General features: G+C 36.4%; 1 protein-coding gene across 1 annotated transcript in view; it reads right to left on the reverse strand.

Moving 5' to 3' along the window:
* HHIP (hedgehog interacting protein) overlaps positions 1-17,297 on the reverse strand; it is a 71,587-nt gene that overhangs the window by 17,602 nt on the left and 36,688 nt on the right. The window contains exons 5-7 of the mRNA XM_076337665.1: positions 2,657-2,808; positions 2,048-2,221; positions 489-632 (exon numbers count right to left, since the gene is read on the reverse strand). Of these exons, the coding sequence (XP_076193780.1) occupies positions 489-632; positions 2,048-2,221; positions 2,657-2,808 (470 nt within the window). The remainder of the gene's footprint in view (positions 1-488; positions 633-2,047; positions 2,222-2,656; positions 2,809-17,297) is intronic.

Below are 17,297 nucleotides of genomic sequence, written 5' to 3' on the forward strand. Positions count from 1 at the left end.
GTACTACCACCCACCTAATTTGCTGAATTATGTGTTGTTTAGTTAAAGCGTTGTTCTCCTCCTTGTTATTGTTTAGATATCACCAGATGTTCCTATTTGTTTTTCACGTGCCTTTTTTTCTCAATCAAGATTCTACTGCTCTAATTTCTCAGATTCCCATCTCAGCTGTACTTGACCAATTCTCTGCTTTAAGTTCTCTCCTTTCATAGAGGTAATAATTTTATTATTCATTAAAAACAAAAATCCTGTACTTTGTTTCTGTCATTTTAGTTTTGACTTGTAATAGTTGTGCATTCTCTTCTCCTTCCCCTTTGCCAATGTACATTTGTTTCTAACTGTGACATATGTGTGGAGGTGGAGGAGTGGAAGTTTTAAAAAGTTCACAAGTGCCTTTATTATTAAAATTTTGTTACCCGACTGTATAAAAGATTTCTGGTTGAAAACAGTATCTGCTCCAGAGTAATTCAGTTTAATTGTAACTTACTTACCGGCCTGGGTTGTGGAGTCCATGTGCAAAAATCTCAGGAGGTTGGTTTGTGCTATTAAAATGTGGGTTGCTCCGTGGTATGGAATAAGGGACATTGCACAGGTCAGTATTTACGTCAAGGCGCAATACAGAACCTGTAAAATCACTGAGAAAGTTGGAGGATAAAATAATTGTTTTTTAAGAGTATTTTACTGGTAGATTTAATCCATATAATACTACAGTGAATCAGCAAAATAAACCACCCACTTTACTGAATAATCACATCTAGATTGGTTTTATGGTACATGCCAGTCCAAAGAATAGTAGCAGAACCTATCAAAGATTCAGTTTGGCCAATATGTTGCCTTGTTATGTGCATACTAGAACACCTCAGACCGTGCTGTTGGGAAGCCACTTGATAGTAAGAGCAACTTTCCATACATCAACGTTGTTTTATGGCTTCAAACATAAAGCTATTAACTCTTTTATACTGTATCTCCTCTAGAGTAACTATGGATATAATCACTATGTAGTTACATAATGTTTTTTGCTAACACTTTGAATCCTACTCTTGAATTCAATGATTTCTAGTCACAGCACACTCCAAAGTTTAATTATACATTAATTTAAAAAAAAAAAAAAGACAGTAATTGTATTGGTTGAATGGAGTTGTTGGTATTTTTGGTAAAGAATCAGAACTTTCTTGTTACATGAAACAGGACAGAGTAAAATGTTTTGCCTTACATTCATGATTGTGATGGAGGAAGGGAGGACAAGTATGTAGAAGGAGTAGAAGAGCATCAAAACTCTTTTTACAAACATGAATGGATGTGGTATTTCGATTAACTCCTTTCTGTCTTTCTTCATCATGAATCTGTTTCAGTCTCCCCTTGTTTTAGATTTAATTTAAAATCAATTATTAGAATTGCTCTCTGGTCTTGGTTTTAAGTACATCCTCACTGCAAAGGGCAAGAGCACCTGCTGTTCTGCTGAGCCAAAGAGGCCTTTGAGCATAGCAACCCCTTTTAGGTCTGTAAAGGCTCAGTACCACACTTCCTCTAACTGAAGGCAAATGTTGCAACTCCAACAGAGCATAATGAAACACAGGGAAAAAGCAGGTTGAGAAAATTGTATAGGTAGAACCAATAGGATTGCTTCATATGTACTCTAGACATTTTCCTAAGTGATACAGTGTTGTTATTGACTCTGGTATGTGTTTGTAGACACTTTTTAGAATGTTTGCTCGATAAAGTTGTCTTGTTCATAGAATTTCATAGAATGTTTCTTTGGAAAAAAGAAGTCTAACCTCTGCTTAAATACCATTGCATCTACTGGTGAGGGCTCCAATATTTAAATGGTTTGATAGCACACAACTACAAGAAGATGTATTTAAGCTGCATTTAAGAAGATGTATTTAAGACTGTTCTGAAAATCAGCAGTTTGCTAAACCCAGGAACTGAAAATAGTGGAATTATGTAGTAGAGGAAGGGCCATAAGATTTGTCCTGACAACTGCTGACCCCAAATACTGTGCAAAACCAGAAGACAATAATAGAAGTCTATCCATTGGTAGTTTTTGTACCTTAAACCATCCATCTCCTCCATATCATCTAGAGTGATCATGCCATCTCCAAGAAAAATGTATAGGAAACCATCTGGGCCAAACAGAAGCTGTCCTCCTAGGTGTTTTCGATGTAGTTCTGCTACTTCTAAAAACACTCTTGCTGTTCTCATATCAACTTGGTGTGGATTTTTCCTGCAATATAAAGATATGAACACTGTTTTCACAGTTCACTATTATTGTTCTTTCTAAAAATAAACTTGAGTCATTCAAATTATACTTTAAGATGTGGATGTTATATCTTGGTGGAAAAATGTCAAACAATTATTTGTGAGAAATTCCAATTTTCCAGCATTCACAAAAAATATTTTGCTGCCTATACCCAATAAGTAGGAAATAACTACAATTAAAAAATGACAGAATAACTAAAAAAAGTCTTAAAAAGAATAAACCAGTGTACTTACTGGCATTCCAAAACTACTGTTTGAAATAAAATCAGCAATAATTTTTCTGCAAGTGCCTGAGTATACACACTGTAAATCTGATAGTTCGTTTTCGAAATGGGAAATACTAAAATGAAAAGGTTGCTGAGAAATACAGAATTTGTGAATTTTAGACTTCTACTGATACCTGGATACTGTGTATTCTACAACCCTAAGGATGTGGTCATGAGGTCCAATAGCCCACCGTTCTTGGTTGGTGGTATAAGACACATACAGCTTTCCATTTTTCTTGTAATTGGGATGGAATGCAAGGCTTAACAGTCCTCTTTCATCTCCTCCCTGCAGTCAAATGAAAAACACAAAGAATTGTGAAGTTAATTATGTTCTTTATTGTGTTTCAGCTGGAACCCCCAAAAAAGTTTCTTTCTTGTGGATAATCTTTGCCCAAACTCTTTTATTTCTTTCCTGACTACTGCACAAAAAGGATTATAAAACATTTCACTTTGGGGAACTCTTTAAGAGTTAGAACAAGACAATTGTCTTATGTAGTTATCTATGCACAAGTCTCTTACACCACTTTTGTGGAGTGATTTGTGTATGTAATCTTTGGGAAGCCAGGAAGACAAGTTTAAGTGCTCTGAAGGATTCTTTGCTAGGTTACTAGGTTGCTTGTAATTCATAGAAGACAAATAAAAAGGTCTATAATCAGCAGTCACTTCTAATCCAAGTATCCAAAACCTAAAACACAGTGCTGGCTGCCAACTCCCACTGCCTTGGCAATATGTTTAGAAAACAGTTAAATTGCTTGTGTAATATGTAAACCTTTGTTTTACCCTGGAGGCAGCAACATCAGTTGTCACAACTATGGTGGTCTGTTCATCATAGCTAGTACACTGTAGGTAATAAGCAGCCTTGGTCTCTGTGCAGAGAAACCATAGTTTTACATGTGGTCCTTCAGTGGAAAGTTTTTGTTATTTTTTAAAATAAAAATAGAAAAATCTCTGAAAAGTTTCTTTTGTTATTATGTTTGCCACAAAGATTAGTACAGTTATATGTTAAGCATCAAATCCATGTAATGTACTGTGACAATGCAAATACTCTGTGTACTTAAATAGAAGGCATTTTTCTCTTTGGCTTCTAAAAATGTACATAATATTACTATGCCTAAAATTGTATTTGTATAAATGAAGAATAAAACTTAGATTCATTTGTTGCTCTTGAGGTAATACAGGAGAGAGAAGCTGAGGCATAGAAATAAACAGACTACATAATTAACAATTCAAATTCAATTCATATATGTGATTATCCACAAGCTGATAGTTGTTTTGGAGTTTAACTCAGGGTTTGCCAGCCTTTCAAACCTAGTGACTCTGTTGTAGGTTCAAGTGCTCCAGCTCTGCACCCATAAGGAGGCAATGTTTTGCAACCCTCACCACACCCATGATAACTAATTATGAAATTTTAAATTATAAGGGAGAATGAAACTTTTTAAATGTATTTGCAATTCAGAGTGATGGATGGGCCTGTCTTCCTGTTGAAAGACATCCCACAAAAGGCCTAATTGGGAAAGTGCACAGCTTTAATTTATTTTAATTCAACATGATTGCCTTACTTCCTTTTTAATCACAACCGCCAAAGAGAAACCTGAGTCAGAAATGGAGATGTAAATAGGTCAAGAGATTTCCATACAAAGAGATTTGTACAATGAAATCTGGATCCTGCTAATTTAGAGGCAGCCAAAATTTGCTAGTTTGTTTGCTAGAAAAATTTAGTTTCGGGGGGTTATCAGAGAGGTTAGTTTTGAAAGTCTAGTTAGAGCTGCCAAATCAGTTGCAGTCATCATGGATGAAGGGACTGGTTAATCTAGCTCTTTCTCCTTTATGAGCCAAAAATAATTCTGCAGCTGAATCTGAACTGATTGTAGATATTATTGTATGAGTTTCTAAGAGTTTTGACCAAGTTACTCTGATAAAGTCTGAAGCAAAGGGAGGCAAATCAGTTGCTTTGGGAACAGTAAGGCATATTTCAAAGATTCCTGATGAATGATTCTATCTGTTGTGCCCAGACAAAGGCAGTCCTATTTCTTCTCCTGAGAGATGAGTTCAACTCATTTAAGGGCCCAAGAATGTCAATGAGTCACACTAGACCTGCCATTCAAGGTGAGTTATTGAAAGTATTAGTAAGAAAAGATCTTTCTGTTACTGAGGTGAAGATTTTATTTAGCACTTGGTGTTATGGGAGCCGTCTCAGTGTGAAAGTGAAGTTGTTGAAAGCATAAACAGGTGAAAATTAAATTAAGAGCTTTTAAAGAAGTACACATGAAGCAAGAATTTGACAAATGAATGAAACACGGGACCTGCAAGGTAGTAAGTACAGCAAGTTGTATTCATAGGATCAGGCCAGTACTTCTACTAATTGCTGTCTTGCATGATTCTATTAGACTGCAATATATTACTTTCTTTCTCTGTAGAATGTATCTATTGCTTCCTGAAAAGTCACGCTGCTTTCTGTTTTTCAAAGTGAGCCAGACACACTATGTTCTAAAAAGTCTATTTACTCTTGCACTTAATAAAAAGTTCGGAAATATCCCTCTAAGATACTGAAATCAGTGCAGCATCAAGCCATTAGTTGGCTTATGGTCAACTAGAAATCCAGCTGAGTTTTTCTATACTTACTTTTTCTGGTTTTGGAAAACAGTTGTTCATGTGTGCTTTCAGCTTTATCACTATCTGGCAAACCTGTGGTTTCCAATTAAAACACTGCTACAACTTCCATAGCTTTTGAAATTATCTCTGTGGTGCCAGAAAGTATATAGTTTTCTGTAGTGTTGTGTCTCTCATGTTGTGGGGTAAATTGAGAGATATCCAGCAAAATGCCTTACGAGCAGTCATTCTGGTACTGTCAAACTGAGTAATTATGTACCAAGTTTCAAAATTTGAGATTTTCCCTATAGAATAATCCTCACTTTTATTTTTTATCAACAGACTTTTGATGTCTACTGTGAAACCAGCATCCCAGGCTTTACAGTCTTGTCTTGTAGATACCATGTGTCAAATATCTATATCTTTCTCTTGGCAGCTTAATAACTTCTTGACATCCTTTTCTTTTTAAGTTTCCCCTTAGATGAAACCAGCACCAACAAACTGTAGATGACATAGTAGCTTGTATGAGATTCTGCACTACACAATTTGATGGAATAACCATTAAGATTTGTCACTTGTATAAGGAAGGTCGAGAAGAATGAGAGAAATTTTTGTATTCCATTGGGATGTCTGTTGAAGACAAAGAACGATGGTTGGCTGAAATGAGTGATAATTACCTAAACGTACTGTGGACTGGGGACAATGTGAAATCTCTATCGTAACTAAACCTGGAAGCTCACACTTCCAATGTCTGCCTACGCAGCTCTTTAGCTTGAACGCTCCTGTCTTCTACTCACAGTAATTGCATGTTTTGCATCAATACTACACTTGTTTCAAAACTGATTTTCCTTGGGCCAGATCATAAGCTTCAGCTAAGGAGTTCTGTGAAAGGAAAAACATTCCTTTAAAAACCATTTTGGTCTAGTTTAGGACCACAAGCATGAATATAATTTAATCAGAATTGTATTATCTTAAGTCAGTACAAAGCCAAGTAAAGATTAATTGTATGCGTTAAAGTGTTTCTTTACTTTTCATTTGTAAATGGTTGGTTAGGTACATTATGTCAGTTCAAAAAGTATTTTACACCAGTAAGTGTTCTCAACTGAAGTATATTTTTAACATTTCTTTTTGCATTGTAATTTCTGTTGTTATATATTTACACTTGTAAAAATCTGAAACAACTGCACAACACAATCCACTTTGTATTTTGACTAACACTAAGAGGAGCAATTCTTGCATGTGAATACTGGATTTTTATAGAAAGATGCTATTTTCATGTAAGCGCTCCTTAGAAGTGGGCTCTACTTTCAATCTATGTGTTGCCAAATGTACTCTGGTATATCTCTGATACTATATACAGAAGTATTATTATATTATTGAGGTATTATACTTTTTCTATACTACAGAAGCATATGCTGCAGTTATTTTTAAGACATGCTGCCATTTCATTACGCCAATATATGTATTATTTCCTATAGTAAATATAGAGAAATACACGGGAATGCCTTAACTGGTATTGTTAACTATTTCATTTAAAATAGATCATATTGTAAGCGTGACCCTTATTTACGTAACCTTAATAGTAATTAATTTTAGGAAGCAAAACCAGACATGACCACTTATTGCCATTACTCTGTGTGGCTTAATAGTAAACAATATAGGTAGCAGATTCTGAGTTTTCCTTTAAAATTGATTTCACAATTCACTCACATATAAAATAGTGGTATTTATACTTAACAGCTTTTTCATGTGGACAATCCCACTCTCATGTTGCAAATGAGTAGCAACCTTTTTTAAAAGGGGTTGTGCTTAAAATATGTATATTCAACGGTCATTTGTGACTTAAAATATTAACTCTAATGTCTTTATATCATTTGTTTTCATCTATTATTATAGAGCAAATGCTGGGTAACTTGTTGAGGTAGTATGATCACCCTTAATTTAGTTTATTTCCTATGTAATAAATACCATAACTAATATGCATTACCATGTGTTTGATCTTAAGGAGTTTTATTTGTAAAAAAAATGGGGGAAGGGGTCATGGAACATCTAAAATCTCTTATCAGGCAGTACCATATGAACTCTTCAGAAAGGGATTTCTAATCAGGAGATCCCAAAAGAATCTCTGCTTATTTGAACCTTCCTTTACCGGATCTTACTGTAGGGCTGAAGATCAATGTCAGGTATTTTTCTCAGCAGGAATTGTTTGCTTAATCGACATGTTTTGGAAATTTGGCCCCAGCACAGGATAGAAACTTGACTACAGCAGAAGTAGAAACCGGCAAAAGGTCTGCTGCAAGGGCACACCTTGCCTTTCAAAGCTGCATCGACTATTTTGAGAAACACAAGGGGGAAGTGCCTCTGACATTTGAAAGGGGACAACAAATACAGAATGAGAAAACCAGAAATTGATTGGGCTGTAGGTATGGTATAGGAATAGAGCTCCTATAGATCCCTTGGGTGTTGAGAACTCAAGTGCTTTGCTATCTGAACATCTGTGGGGCCTGAGGCCTCTGGCAAGGGAAGAATTTGTAACATAAGACATTTACCTTAGGGAAAAATAATTACACTGATGTCATGGCTCAGTATAGTATGCATACTAGACCCTATCTCCAAAGTATTTCCTTTTTGCTGTTGTGCCGCAAAGCTTCTTTTTTTTTCTCTCATTTATAAAGAGCTTTGCAGTTATCTAAGGATTTTTTAAAAACATATTCAGTATTTTTTACTGATTTTAACAAATGCACTATTTTAATACTTCACTTAAAAATAACTTTAGATACAGGAATGTTTTACAATTAAATTTATACAGGAAAAATACTTAGAGGGCCATACTCTTACTTGGAATTTAAGCACAAATCCTACCGAAGTTAGAGGTGTTTTTTGTTCAGTTAGGTGCAGGGCAGGATTTGGCTGAAAATCATTGATGGCCAAAGTGCACCCACCACAAAGTTGTCTGCTCTGATGTTTGCAGTGATATTTAAATGCTCGGTTTTTTACAGGACAACTGAATTCTCAATAAAGTAATGACGTCCCACTCCTTTAGTGCCCAGTGGGTCCAAAAGTCAGACCTATCAAAAGACAGCAAGAAGGCGATTTGTAAGACCAGTTCCGCACGGATTTTGAATGGGGCTTCTCTGCACTTGGGGGAAAGTCAGAGTACCTATTCACAGGAATTGCACACACATATTTATTATGCAGCATAGTCTTCCAGCAAAAGAACTCTGGAGTGGCCATAACTTGAACAGAAATAAATAAAAATGGTTTGAGATCTAAAGATAGCGCTGGAACTTAAAACCTAATTCTTTTTTTCTTCTTACTTCTGTTGCAGAGAAGACAAAATTTTGACATGGCCTCGATCATTTTTTTCTTTTCCTTACCTTCATAGTCCTTGGAAGATACCAGTCACTAAATGCAGGACCTTTCACTTCTAGTCCTAGTCCTCTGTACTTATTTTTTTAATTCCTCAACTCCAGATTTTGCTGTTCTGCTGGGCAAGTCTTTAGTTTAATCCAAATGACAATCCTCGTCCCCTGATAATACAATTCTTTCTTCCCGTCCTCCTAAAGAAAGTATATGAAACTTATAAATGCAGATACCAACCCAACACAAACCCACAGCTTGCCTCCTTCACACTCTTCTACTAAGACATGAATCCTGCTTTGACAGCTCTCCCAATTATTGGTTAGAAGCAGCTAAAAGCTTTGAGACTGCCAAGAGCCAGCCAATAATTGGGAGGTTTTGGGCAGCGTGACATACAACTGTGAGTGTGCTTGCAAGGAGGTGGCCATGAGCCCATGTGAGGTCTGCATCTGGACTGAGAAACTTTATGTACTGCACTACTTTAGGAGAATTGGAATAACAGAAGACAGTGGAAATCAGTCCCGGAAGAGGGAGATTCAAATAAAGACCAGATGATTATTGCATTCAGTAAAGCTGGCTCAAGAAGGTGTGAATTACACACTTCCCTGCACCACAGAGGCCTCTTGAGCTGTAAGCAGCATTCATCCTCTGGGAACACAGGTGGTGATTCCACCTCTGTCCCCAGCTGGATTTATTTTCAAGGAAGCTTTACATTCCACCAGCAATTCAGTGAGTGGTTCACCAGCAGGGACCACTAAGGGAAGGTAAAAAATAAGCATGCTCCTTCTTATTTCCCTGGCATGCCTCCACTTTCTGGTATTTATTTATTTATTTATTTATTTGACATATCTGCTCTCCTACACTTTTCCTCTTCAGCATTCTTCCACTATAGACTGTCTTCTCCCGACAGCTTTTCAGCTGCATTGGTTTGAGGTCTATTGTGTTGTAGAATTAGCCTTCTAGGAAAGGAAGAAAGCTTCCTTCAAGTGAATGAGAATGCAGTAAGTGCTAAGAAATTTACTGACCATGAAAATCCTTCATTAATAGGGAGAATAGACTTGACCTTTGTATTTTTTCTCCTTCTTTCTGTTGCTTTTAAGCTTTACCCACCTTTCCATGCTATTTCTGTGATAAAGGCAAATTTTACAACTCTCTTTCAGTGGGCAGTCCAATAAAATTGGCTCAGATGATACCCCAAAGAGAATAGACTACATTACATGACCAGTCACAAATACATGACAAGATGACAAGAGACTAATAATCCCTTTTTCATTCACCAAAACTGTGACTTTACCTCTTTCAATCAAGAATGATTTTTTTTTTAACTTAGACCCTATTTTAATGCTATCTAACATTATTTTTCTGTAAACACACAAACAACACAAATTAATCTTATTAGTGATTTACTGTTCTACCAATGCTCTAATTTGACCGTGGTCCTCTCAGACAGCTACTCTGGTTTTCTCATGCTCTCATTCCTTGACTATGTATATAAAACTTATCTTTATTTTTCAGTAGCATGTTTCATAAAATTTTTCTTTTTGATTAAAATACAGATCTAATGGCAGAGAGTTGTCAAAAGAGTTTAAGAATTATAATTCAATACATAAGTTGCTTTTATATGGCATGACATTTCAGCCAATCACTGCTGCTTTTGTCATTGCTAAAGATAAAAATATGCTATGGAAAAATAAAAATCTTACTATGGTGCAAAGATCTCCCTGGTCTGCTAAATTAAGACTTTTCATAAATGTCCACAAAAAAGTCTACAGCACTTTAAAATGAGCTGTAAGACTTTTTTTTGTGCTGAGAGAGGGAAAAAAAAAGAGGATGTATGGTGACACATAGCAAATTTGACAGTGCTTATGTAAAATGAACCAACCTACAACAAATTCTATACTCCGATAATTGAAAACAAATTCATGCTGTTTTACCGTGACCACTTTATATGGAAATTTAGGGATATAATTCAGAACAGAATAACAGTAATTATCATACTCTCTGCATTAAATTAAAACCAGAAATGTTGATTTGTCTAATTGTAGGCATTAAAAAATAACTAGTTTCAAAGAAGAGGGATGCAAATGGAAGGATGCCCTGATGACATTACTCTGTCTTACCCACAATTCTGCCTTTCTCCTTTGGCTCTCAGTACTGAACTGTTGTCTGTTAAAACAGATAGTTGCTTTTTCTGGTTGCAAGGGGAATGTTACATTCACATGAGCTACGTATTTAAATAGTGGGGGGCGGGGGGCAGAGAGCAGCAAACCACACCCAGCTTGAAGGAAAAAAGCTAGAGATTTCCACTCAGATTGGTCCCCATGTCTTTACTGTTGTCTGTAATGGATATTAAAACTTGCTCAGCAAGTGCTAAAAGTAATGGATATTAAATGTAATAAAATGGATATTAAAAGTAATGGATATTAAAACTTGCTCAGCAAGTGCTAAAAGTAAGTTGCTAGCAGTCTCCATCATCCAAAAAAAAAAAGAACACCTTAAACAGGATATACCTTTTGCCAGAGGGTAATGTAGGGCTAGAGGCGCTTCATTCAGTCCACACCGTTTGTGTTTTTTGCCCAAAACATTACTATGGTAATCATCCACGTTTGCAACATAACCTAGATTAAACTGTGGTCCTTATCAGCCTGGCTCTGTCACTGTTTTAAGAGAAGAGTGAGTTCAGTGGCTTATCAAAATGATACTAATCTTCACTGTAAAATATAAAGGTACTCTTCTTCACCGAAGGTTTTTTCTTTAGCGGATTTCTAGCTTTAGTCATTAAGGCTCTGAAGGTACTTAGCAAAGGTTGTAAAGTGTTTTCTGCAAGATATTTCAAATCGCCTTTTCTTCTTATTTTAGGAAACTGGAAAATCATATTATCTGAATGGTTTTTGGTAGGGGAGTAGGAGACAATTTGAAGGATAGAAGTTCAGGTGACATAAAAACACAGGACAGAGACAGGAAGCATATGAAAAGTTAACTGTAATTGATGCTTATATTCCACCTATCATCTTGTCTGGGATTCCCTCCTGAAGGCAGAGCCACCATGTAGAGCGTAAGGCTTGCCTGCAGGCACCGAAAGATGGGAACATGTCACCATTTTTCAGTTGCCAAATAATGTGTGTGCAAATACTAGAAATAAAGCAAATGCTATTCTGTTCCCTAATATCCGAAGAACTTTTGGACTCTGAAATCTGGATGCATGGAGAGGCGTATTTCAGCCTATATTTAGCATCAGCATTCAGCATAGTTTTGATAATGATGTGTCGTATCTTCAAAGCAAATGCTGGTTGCATATGTTGCTGGTTTTCTCAGTAGATGATTATGCTAAACATAATAGGCAAAATCAGAATTTATATTCTTAGAAGCTCTGTAAGTATTCTTCAACATTTTACGAGTAGACATACAACAGATCTACTGGATGAAGGCTAGACAACTATGTTATGTCTATTTACTCCCATTTAAAATTGTTTATACCTATGTTCTTTGTCCATTCAATGGTTCCAAACAGTAAACAGTCTTGTCTTATTGGCACAAATGCAAACAGAAAACCAATTTAGAGGTCCAGCATCTGCTACCGAGTTTTAAGCTGCCACATGTGAGCATGAGCATTGGAAGTGTATTTGTTATCCAAAATCAAACTGTTTGAAATATAAGGACTGCACTTGTCGGACTCCTGATACAAAGGCAGCTAGAAAAAACAAAAAATGCTACTACTGCACTTTTTTTCAACAAAAGCTGTGCATGCGTGTCATCTTTTGTACCTGGGTCAGAAATATATTTAAGCACCAGCACCCCCACATTTCTGAAAAAGCACTGAATGGGAGCTGGGAAGAAAAAAGCGTTTGAATTCTCTGATACGGCACAAGCGTTTTTCCCACTGGTACTTTGCCAGTCCCTTCCGCCTCACGGTGCCTCAGGAGCTGTGCGGCCCGAGGGCAGAAAGGCTAGCGTGCAACTTACCTGCACTGCTGCAGTTAAGCAACAGCTTGGATTTCAAATACTGACTTGAGTAATCAAATAATTTGAGTTCTTTCAGTAAGTCTTAAAAAATATATGTAATTTGCCAGCTACCTGAAAACAAGGAGTAAATAAATCCAGAGAAATCCAGATTTTTCCACAGACATTTTGCGAACACCGGAGGAAGCTAAAATAATCAAGCATTTTTGTGCTTGATCTCGTCTTTACCTCTCAACTAAAATAGTGAAAAAATATTAATAATTTGAAGAGAGACATGAATATTTTTATGAAATGTGCCAAGTGGAAAAACCAGGGTGGTGGAGGATATACGGTTTGCTCTTCATGACTAGAATCTGTATATAAGAGGAGAATGATGGCAATCCACAGCCGTGTTGACAATTCAGACATACAGGAAATACCCTTGTAGGAAACTAATACCATCTGGGTTTGGCCCAAGATGTGTGAATGAGAAATATGTTTCTTGTTGAGAATGCAAAGATAGTTTTGGACATTGCAAAGAAGGAATGCGTTAAGCATGCACAGTTATAAAAATGAAATAGGGTGAGGCATTGCATGCATATGGAATAATTGGAGGAATATGTTTGTGTGCGTCAATAGCTGATGCAGACTTAGAACTTCAGAATTCATTTGTCCTAAGACAACCAGTAAATTGCTATGAAAAATGTCTTCAGTATAAATGGCCAGGAGCTTTCTGAATAAAGACAGTATTTGAAAATGCTGATTTGTCTAAGCCACTGCGTTCCCTGATAGAAAGGGAGGTTTGCTTGTGACACATGTTGTATTTTGGGGAAAAAAGTAAAATAATTTTGAAATTGTTGAAACATCCAGTTCTAATATTTGTAAAATTGGGAATTTGGATTATTTCAGTGAGTTGTTTTCAGTTTAGAAATTAGTTTTAGTTAAAAGAATGTCAACACTGAAATGGAATATTTCATTTGGCCCTTCCTGAGAACCTTTCAGTCCACACTTGGTAAGAGTATGTTTTCAAAATCTCAGAATATTCTCACTCCTCTCTATCCTGTTCTTGCATTAACTGTCTGAGATTTTAGTGTCTGTTCTTGGCATAGGAAGGCTCTCTGGTTTCTAACGAAGCCATTGCCAGCATTCTGAGGTTCCCGAGACTCGCTGCCTGCGGGATGGATTTCTGCCTCTCCCTTGACACCCTCATCTACTTGTGAAAGCCCCAGCAGTGCTGATTTTTCTGTTATTTGTGAAGCTAATGAATGCCTTGCATGGACAGGAAAAAGTTCCAGGCTCTCTTTTTGGTGCACGTTTGACTTCTTCTCCAGACTAGCCTTAGTACTATCGTCCTGTCTCTAAGTTCAGGCTCTAAATGCTCTTTTTAAAGAAAATTATTGAGAAGATAAAAGGTTTGCTAGTCTTTCATGTCTGTCAAGATCTTGGATTAACCTTGTTCCAGGTTCAAAGACACTCATTATACAAATTACGTGTTCCTTAACTGAGCAATGCTCATATGATGACAGTAAACTGTCTGTTATTGTATCTTGGTCCTCATTTGTTTTTCAGCAGATTTTTGACATACCTGAACAGGATTATTCTTATCACTGCTAAACACTGCTGGAGACATTTATTTAACATGTATTAATTGTTTTAGTGCTTACCCAGAAGGCACAATGCAAAAAAAGATGGAAAATTAAAGTGGCCATTTTGATTTTTTATTTTCCATTCTTTTGTAGTACGCGTTGAACATGCATAGCACCTGAGATCTTTGGACAGGATGATCAAAGTCTATTGAATCAAATGTTATTAATACACTACTGGCACACCATCGCATATCTTTGACTGATGGATTACATTCAGGTTCACACAGGCTACCTGAAGAAGCAGGCAGGCTAGAGGTATGAACAGCGGCCCGTTACAGAGTCCACTGCAACTGCAAGTTTGAGATCATCAGGGTTGAGCTCTGTGCTTGCTAGCTAATAGGCTATGAACATATGACTTGACGGTAAATCCATTCCTTGTTCTTTGAAAACGAATTTCAATTCAAGCACAAACAATTTACAATTTACCTCTTTCAGCTTCATTATAGAACTGTGTTATATTAGTTCACCCTTTGCTAGGCTGTACACAAAGCATTGCTTTCATTTGCATCTCCTGTGGAACGTGCACATCTGCCTTTCAGGTGAGAATTTATGACTGTGCAAGGCTTGAATTTTCCAAGCTGTTTATGCTTACGTGTTATGCATATACTCACTACATACACATATAAACATACATATGCATCCAGCATTTAGGTGAACACAGATTTCCTTGTCCCTGTAGTTTAAATTCTCATCAAATTTAATTCTCTTTTGTAGTCCCAAAAGCAGAACATGAGTGGATATAAACAGTGCACACATGCTTGATTTGCATATCTTAAGGCTTAAATAAATGGTGTTTCAACTACCTGAAAGAATTTATTTTATAGTATAGAATAAGATAATATTGTTATGCCTACAACGTTCCATTCCAATGTTGGGGAAAAAGGGTTTTGAAAAATGTGCATTTCATGTATGTGCCTGTGTTTTTTAAAGAACTCATTAAATTATGGTTGTGCTACGTATTTTAAATATTGACATTTCTGAGTGGGGTTTAATTTTTATTCTGCCAAGCGTTGTAAATTCCGGTTTTGGACCCTGAGGATTTCGGTGGAGGTGGAAAACCACTAATAATTTCTTCTTGTTCACGCAACTTGTATTCACTTGCATGTTTTAACTTGAAGCAGACCTTTTCTGTTGATGCTGATAACACTCTTCTGCTTATAAACCAAACTCCTTTGGAGTAGGAGAGTAACATTTCCTCTAAGTAATGGCAATGATAATTACCTTAATATAAAATTTTGTTTCATAAGGCCCTAATTCAGTAAGTATTTAGGCACATGCCCAAACTCCACTGATTTTTTTTCCTAGTGCAAAACAGGATACCATGAGGCAGCGGATTCTCTCCACTTCAGAGTTCACATGACTTTTGGTGTCAGTAAATGAGATCTGATACAATGGTGATGAGGGAATTTATCAATCAAAAATGCTTCTGATTGAGGGGGAAAAAAATTACTGGAAAAAATGGAGACTTTTCTCTTAATGAATCTGACCCTGAGATTTCATAAAGATTTTTTTATGGTCTGTAGCTAATGTGGTGGTTATGCAGCTAAAGGCATTATCTTCACATCATTATAATGAAACATAACACTGCTATCCTTGACTTTATTAGCCAGGCTTCAATGGTATCTGATGTTATATATTTCCTATTATAAATCTAAATAAGAACTTACATTGACCTGCATTAGACCAAACATTAAACAATTTACTAAGATTACGACTTTGAAAGGGAACTTAAAAAAAAAAGTCTTTTAGACCACCAAGAAACAACCATAAATTTAAGGAAATATGAGGTTTCCACCATGTGACTTCCCCTGCAGAGTTATGCAACAGGCTGCTGTTACTTAAAGGTCATACATAAAAAATTTATAGTACATTTTTAAGAGATTTATAGTGTTTCTATTTATACAACTTATATGTCAACAATTTAAAGGTATAGTATACTAAAATAACAAATTAAAGTCTAATCCCTTTGAATCCTTGATAAAATAGAATGCTCTATATTGAATAAATGTATCTGTATTAATTGATGTGGTAAGTGTGATGTAATGATTAGCTGTTTATTATCTATTACAGATCATTTGTTCATTTTTATCCTGAAAATCATTTGCAAGTGGGGTTGATTAGGGGAGCATTCTTTGTTGCATAGGCCCATTACATGGTGGTGTAACTCTCTTTAGAAGAGCTCTGCAAATCAGTCTCAGAACTAACATTCTTTCAGTGTTGAGATGAATGATGCCATTGATACTATCTAGACCTCTTGTTTCAGAATGTTTTTGAACTCAAATACATATCATTTACCCAAGATGTTGTTGGATTCTCTGGAAGTAAAAATTTGTAGCACTATATGAAGGTTCCACCCCTTAGTTATTTGCTGAACTTTATTTGCTTTGCACTGAAATGAAGTGGGAGCAGTTACACAGTTACTCATCCTTAGCTGAGGCAAGAGGATGACAAAGAAGACTGAGAGGGGGTAACTTCTCAAATCACTAGACCTGCGTTACCAGTAAGGTTTGAACTCAGCCATAGGAGTCACATTTTCAACCTTGCCTTTGCACACTTAACCCATATATTTATGTATATTTACGTGGGAGTTGAGACCACAAATGCATCATTTTACGCCAGGAGTCGGAGCCATATATGCGGGTCTGGCAGTGATTATTGCTGCTAAATTCATCCCTGGATTTTGCATATTAAAATAATGCATGAATACAAAGGGTCCATTAGGGCACAGTATTTAAGTACCCTAATGTGTGTAAGCACTTTGACACTAAAAATATTAATTTCTCATGAAAACAAGTCTTCATAGATAAACAAAAGTCCTAGTACATGAAACAGCTATGAACACGCTCAACCATAAACACTTTGATAATTCCATTGCCTTTCAGGTCAAATATAAACACAGTGCTGAATGGGACAACAGCATTTGGAGAAAGATACTAATATGGTCATGGAGATGTGTCTCTACCTGGTATTGTGGCCTAATCTTCTCCTCAGTAAAGAACCTAAGGATGCAGTCTGGTGGTGGTAAGTTCCTAAAAATAGGGAGGGGAATTCTCCACAAGAGACAGCCTTTGGGTTGCTGTGCCACCCACCAGGTTTTAGTTACAGAGTCTCTACTGACTTGAATCGTCATATCTAGTCCCTTGATGACTCTCACAGTATTCCTGTAGCGATGCCCTTTGTCTGGGCTTGAAAAATGTTTCTTGCCTTGCTGTTCTATTGGTCTCCTTGGCTACTGCTATCT

The sequence above is a fragment of the Aptenodytes patagonicus genome, chromosome 4 (assembly GCF_965638725.1).
Source record: "Aptenodytes patagonicus chromosome 4, bAptPat1.pri.cur, whole genome shotgun sequence".
In the NCBI taxonomy this organism is placed as follows: domain Eukaryota; kingdom Metazoa; phylum Chordata; class Aves; order Sphenisciformes; family Spheniscidae; genus Aptenodytes; species Aptenodytes patagonicus.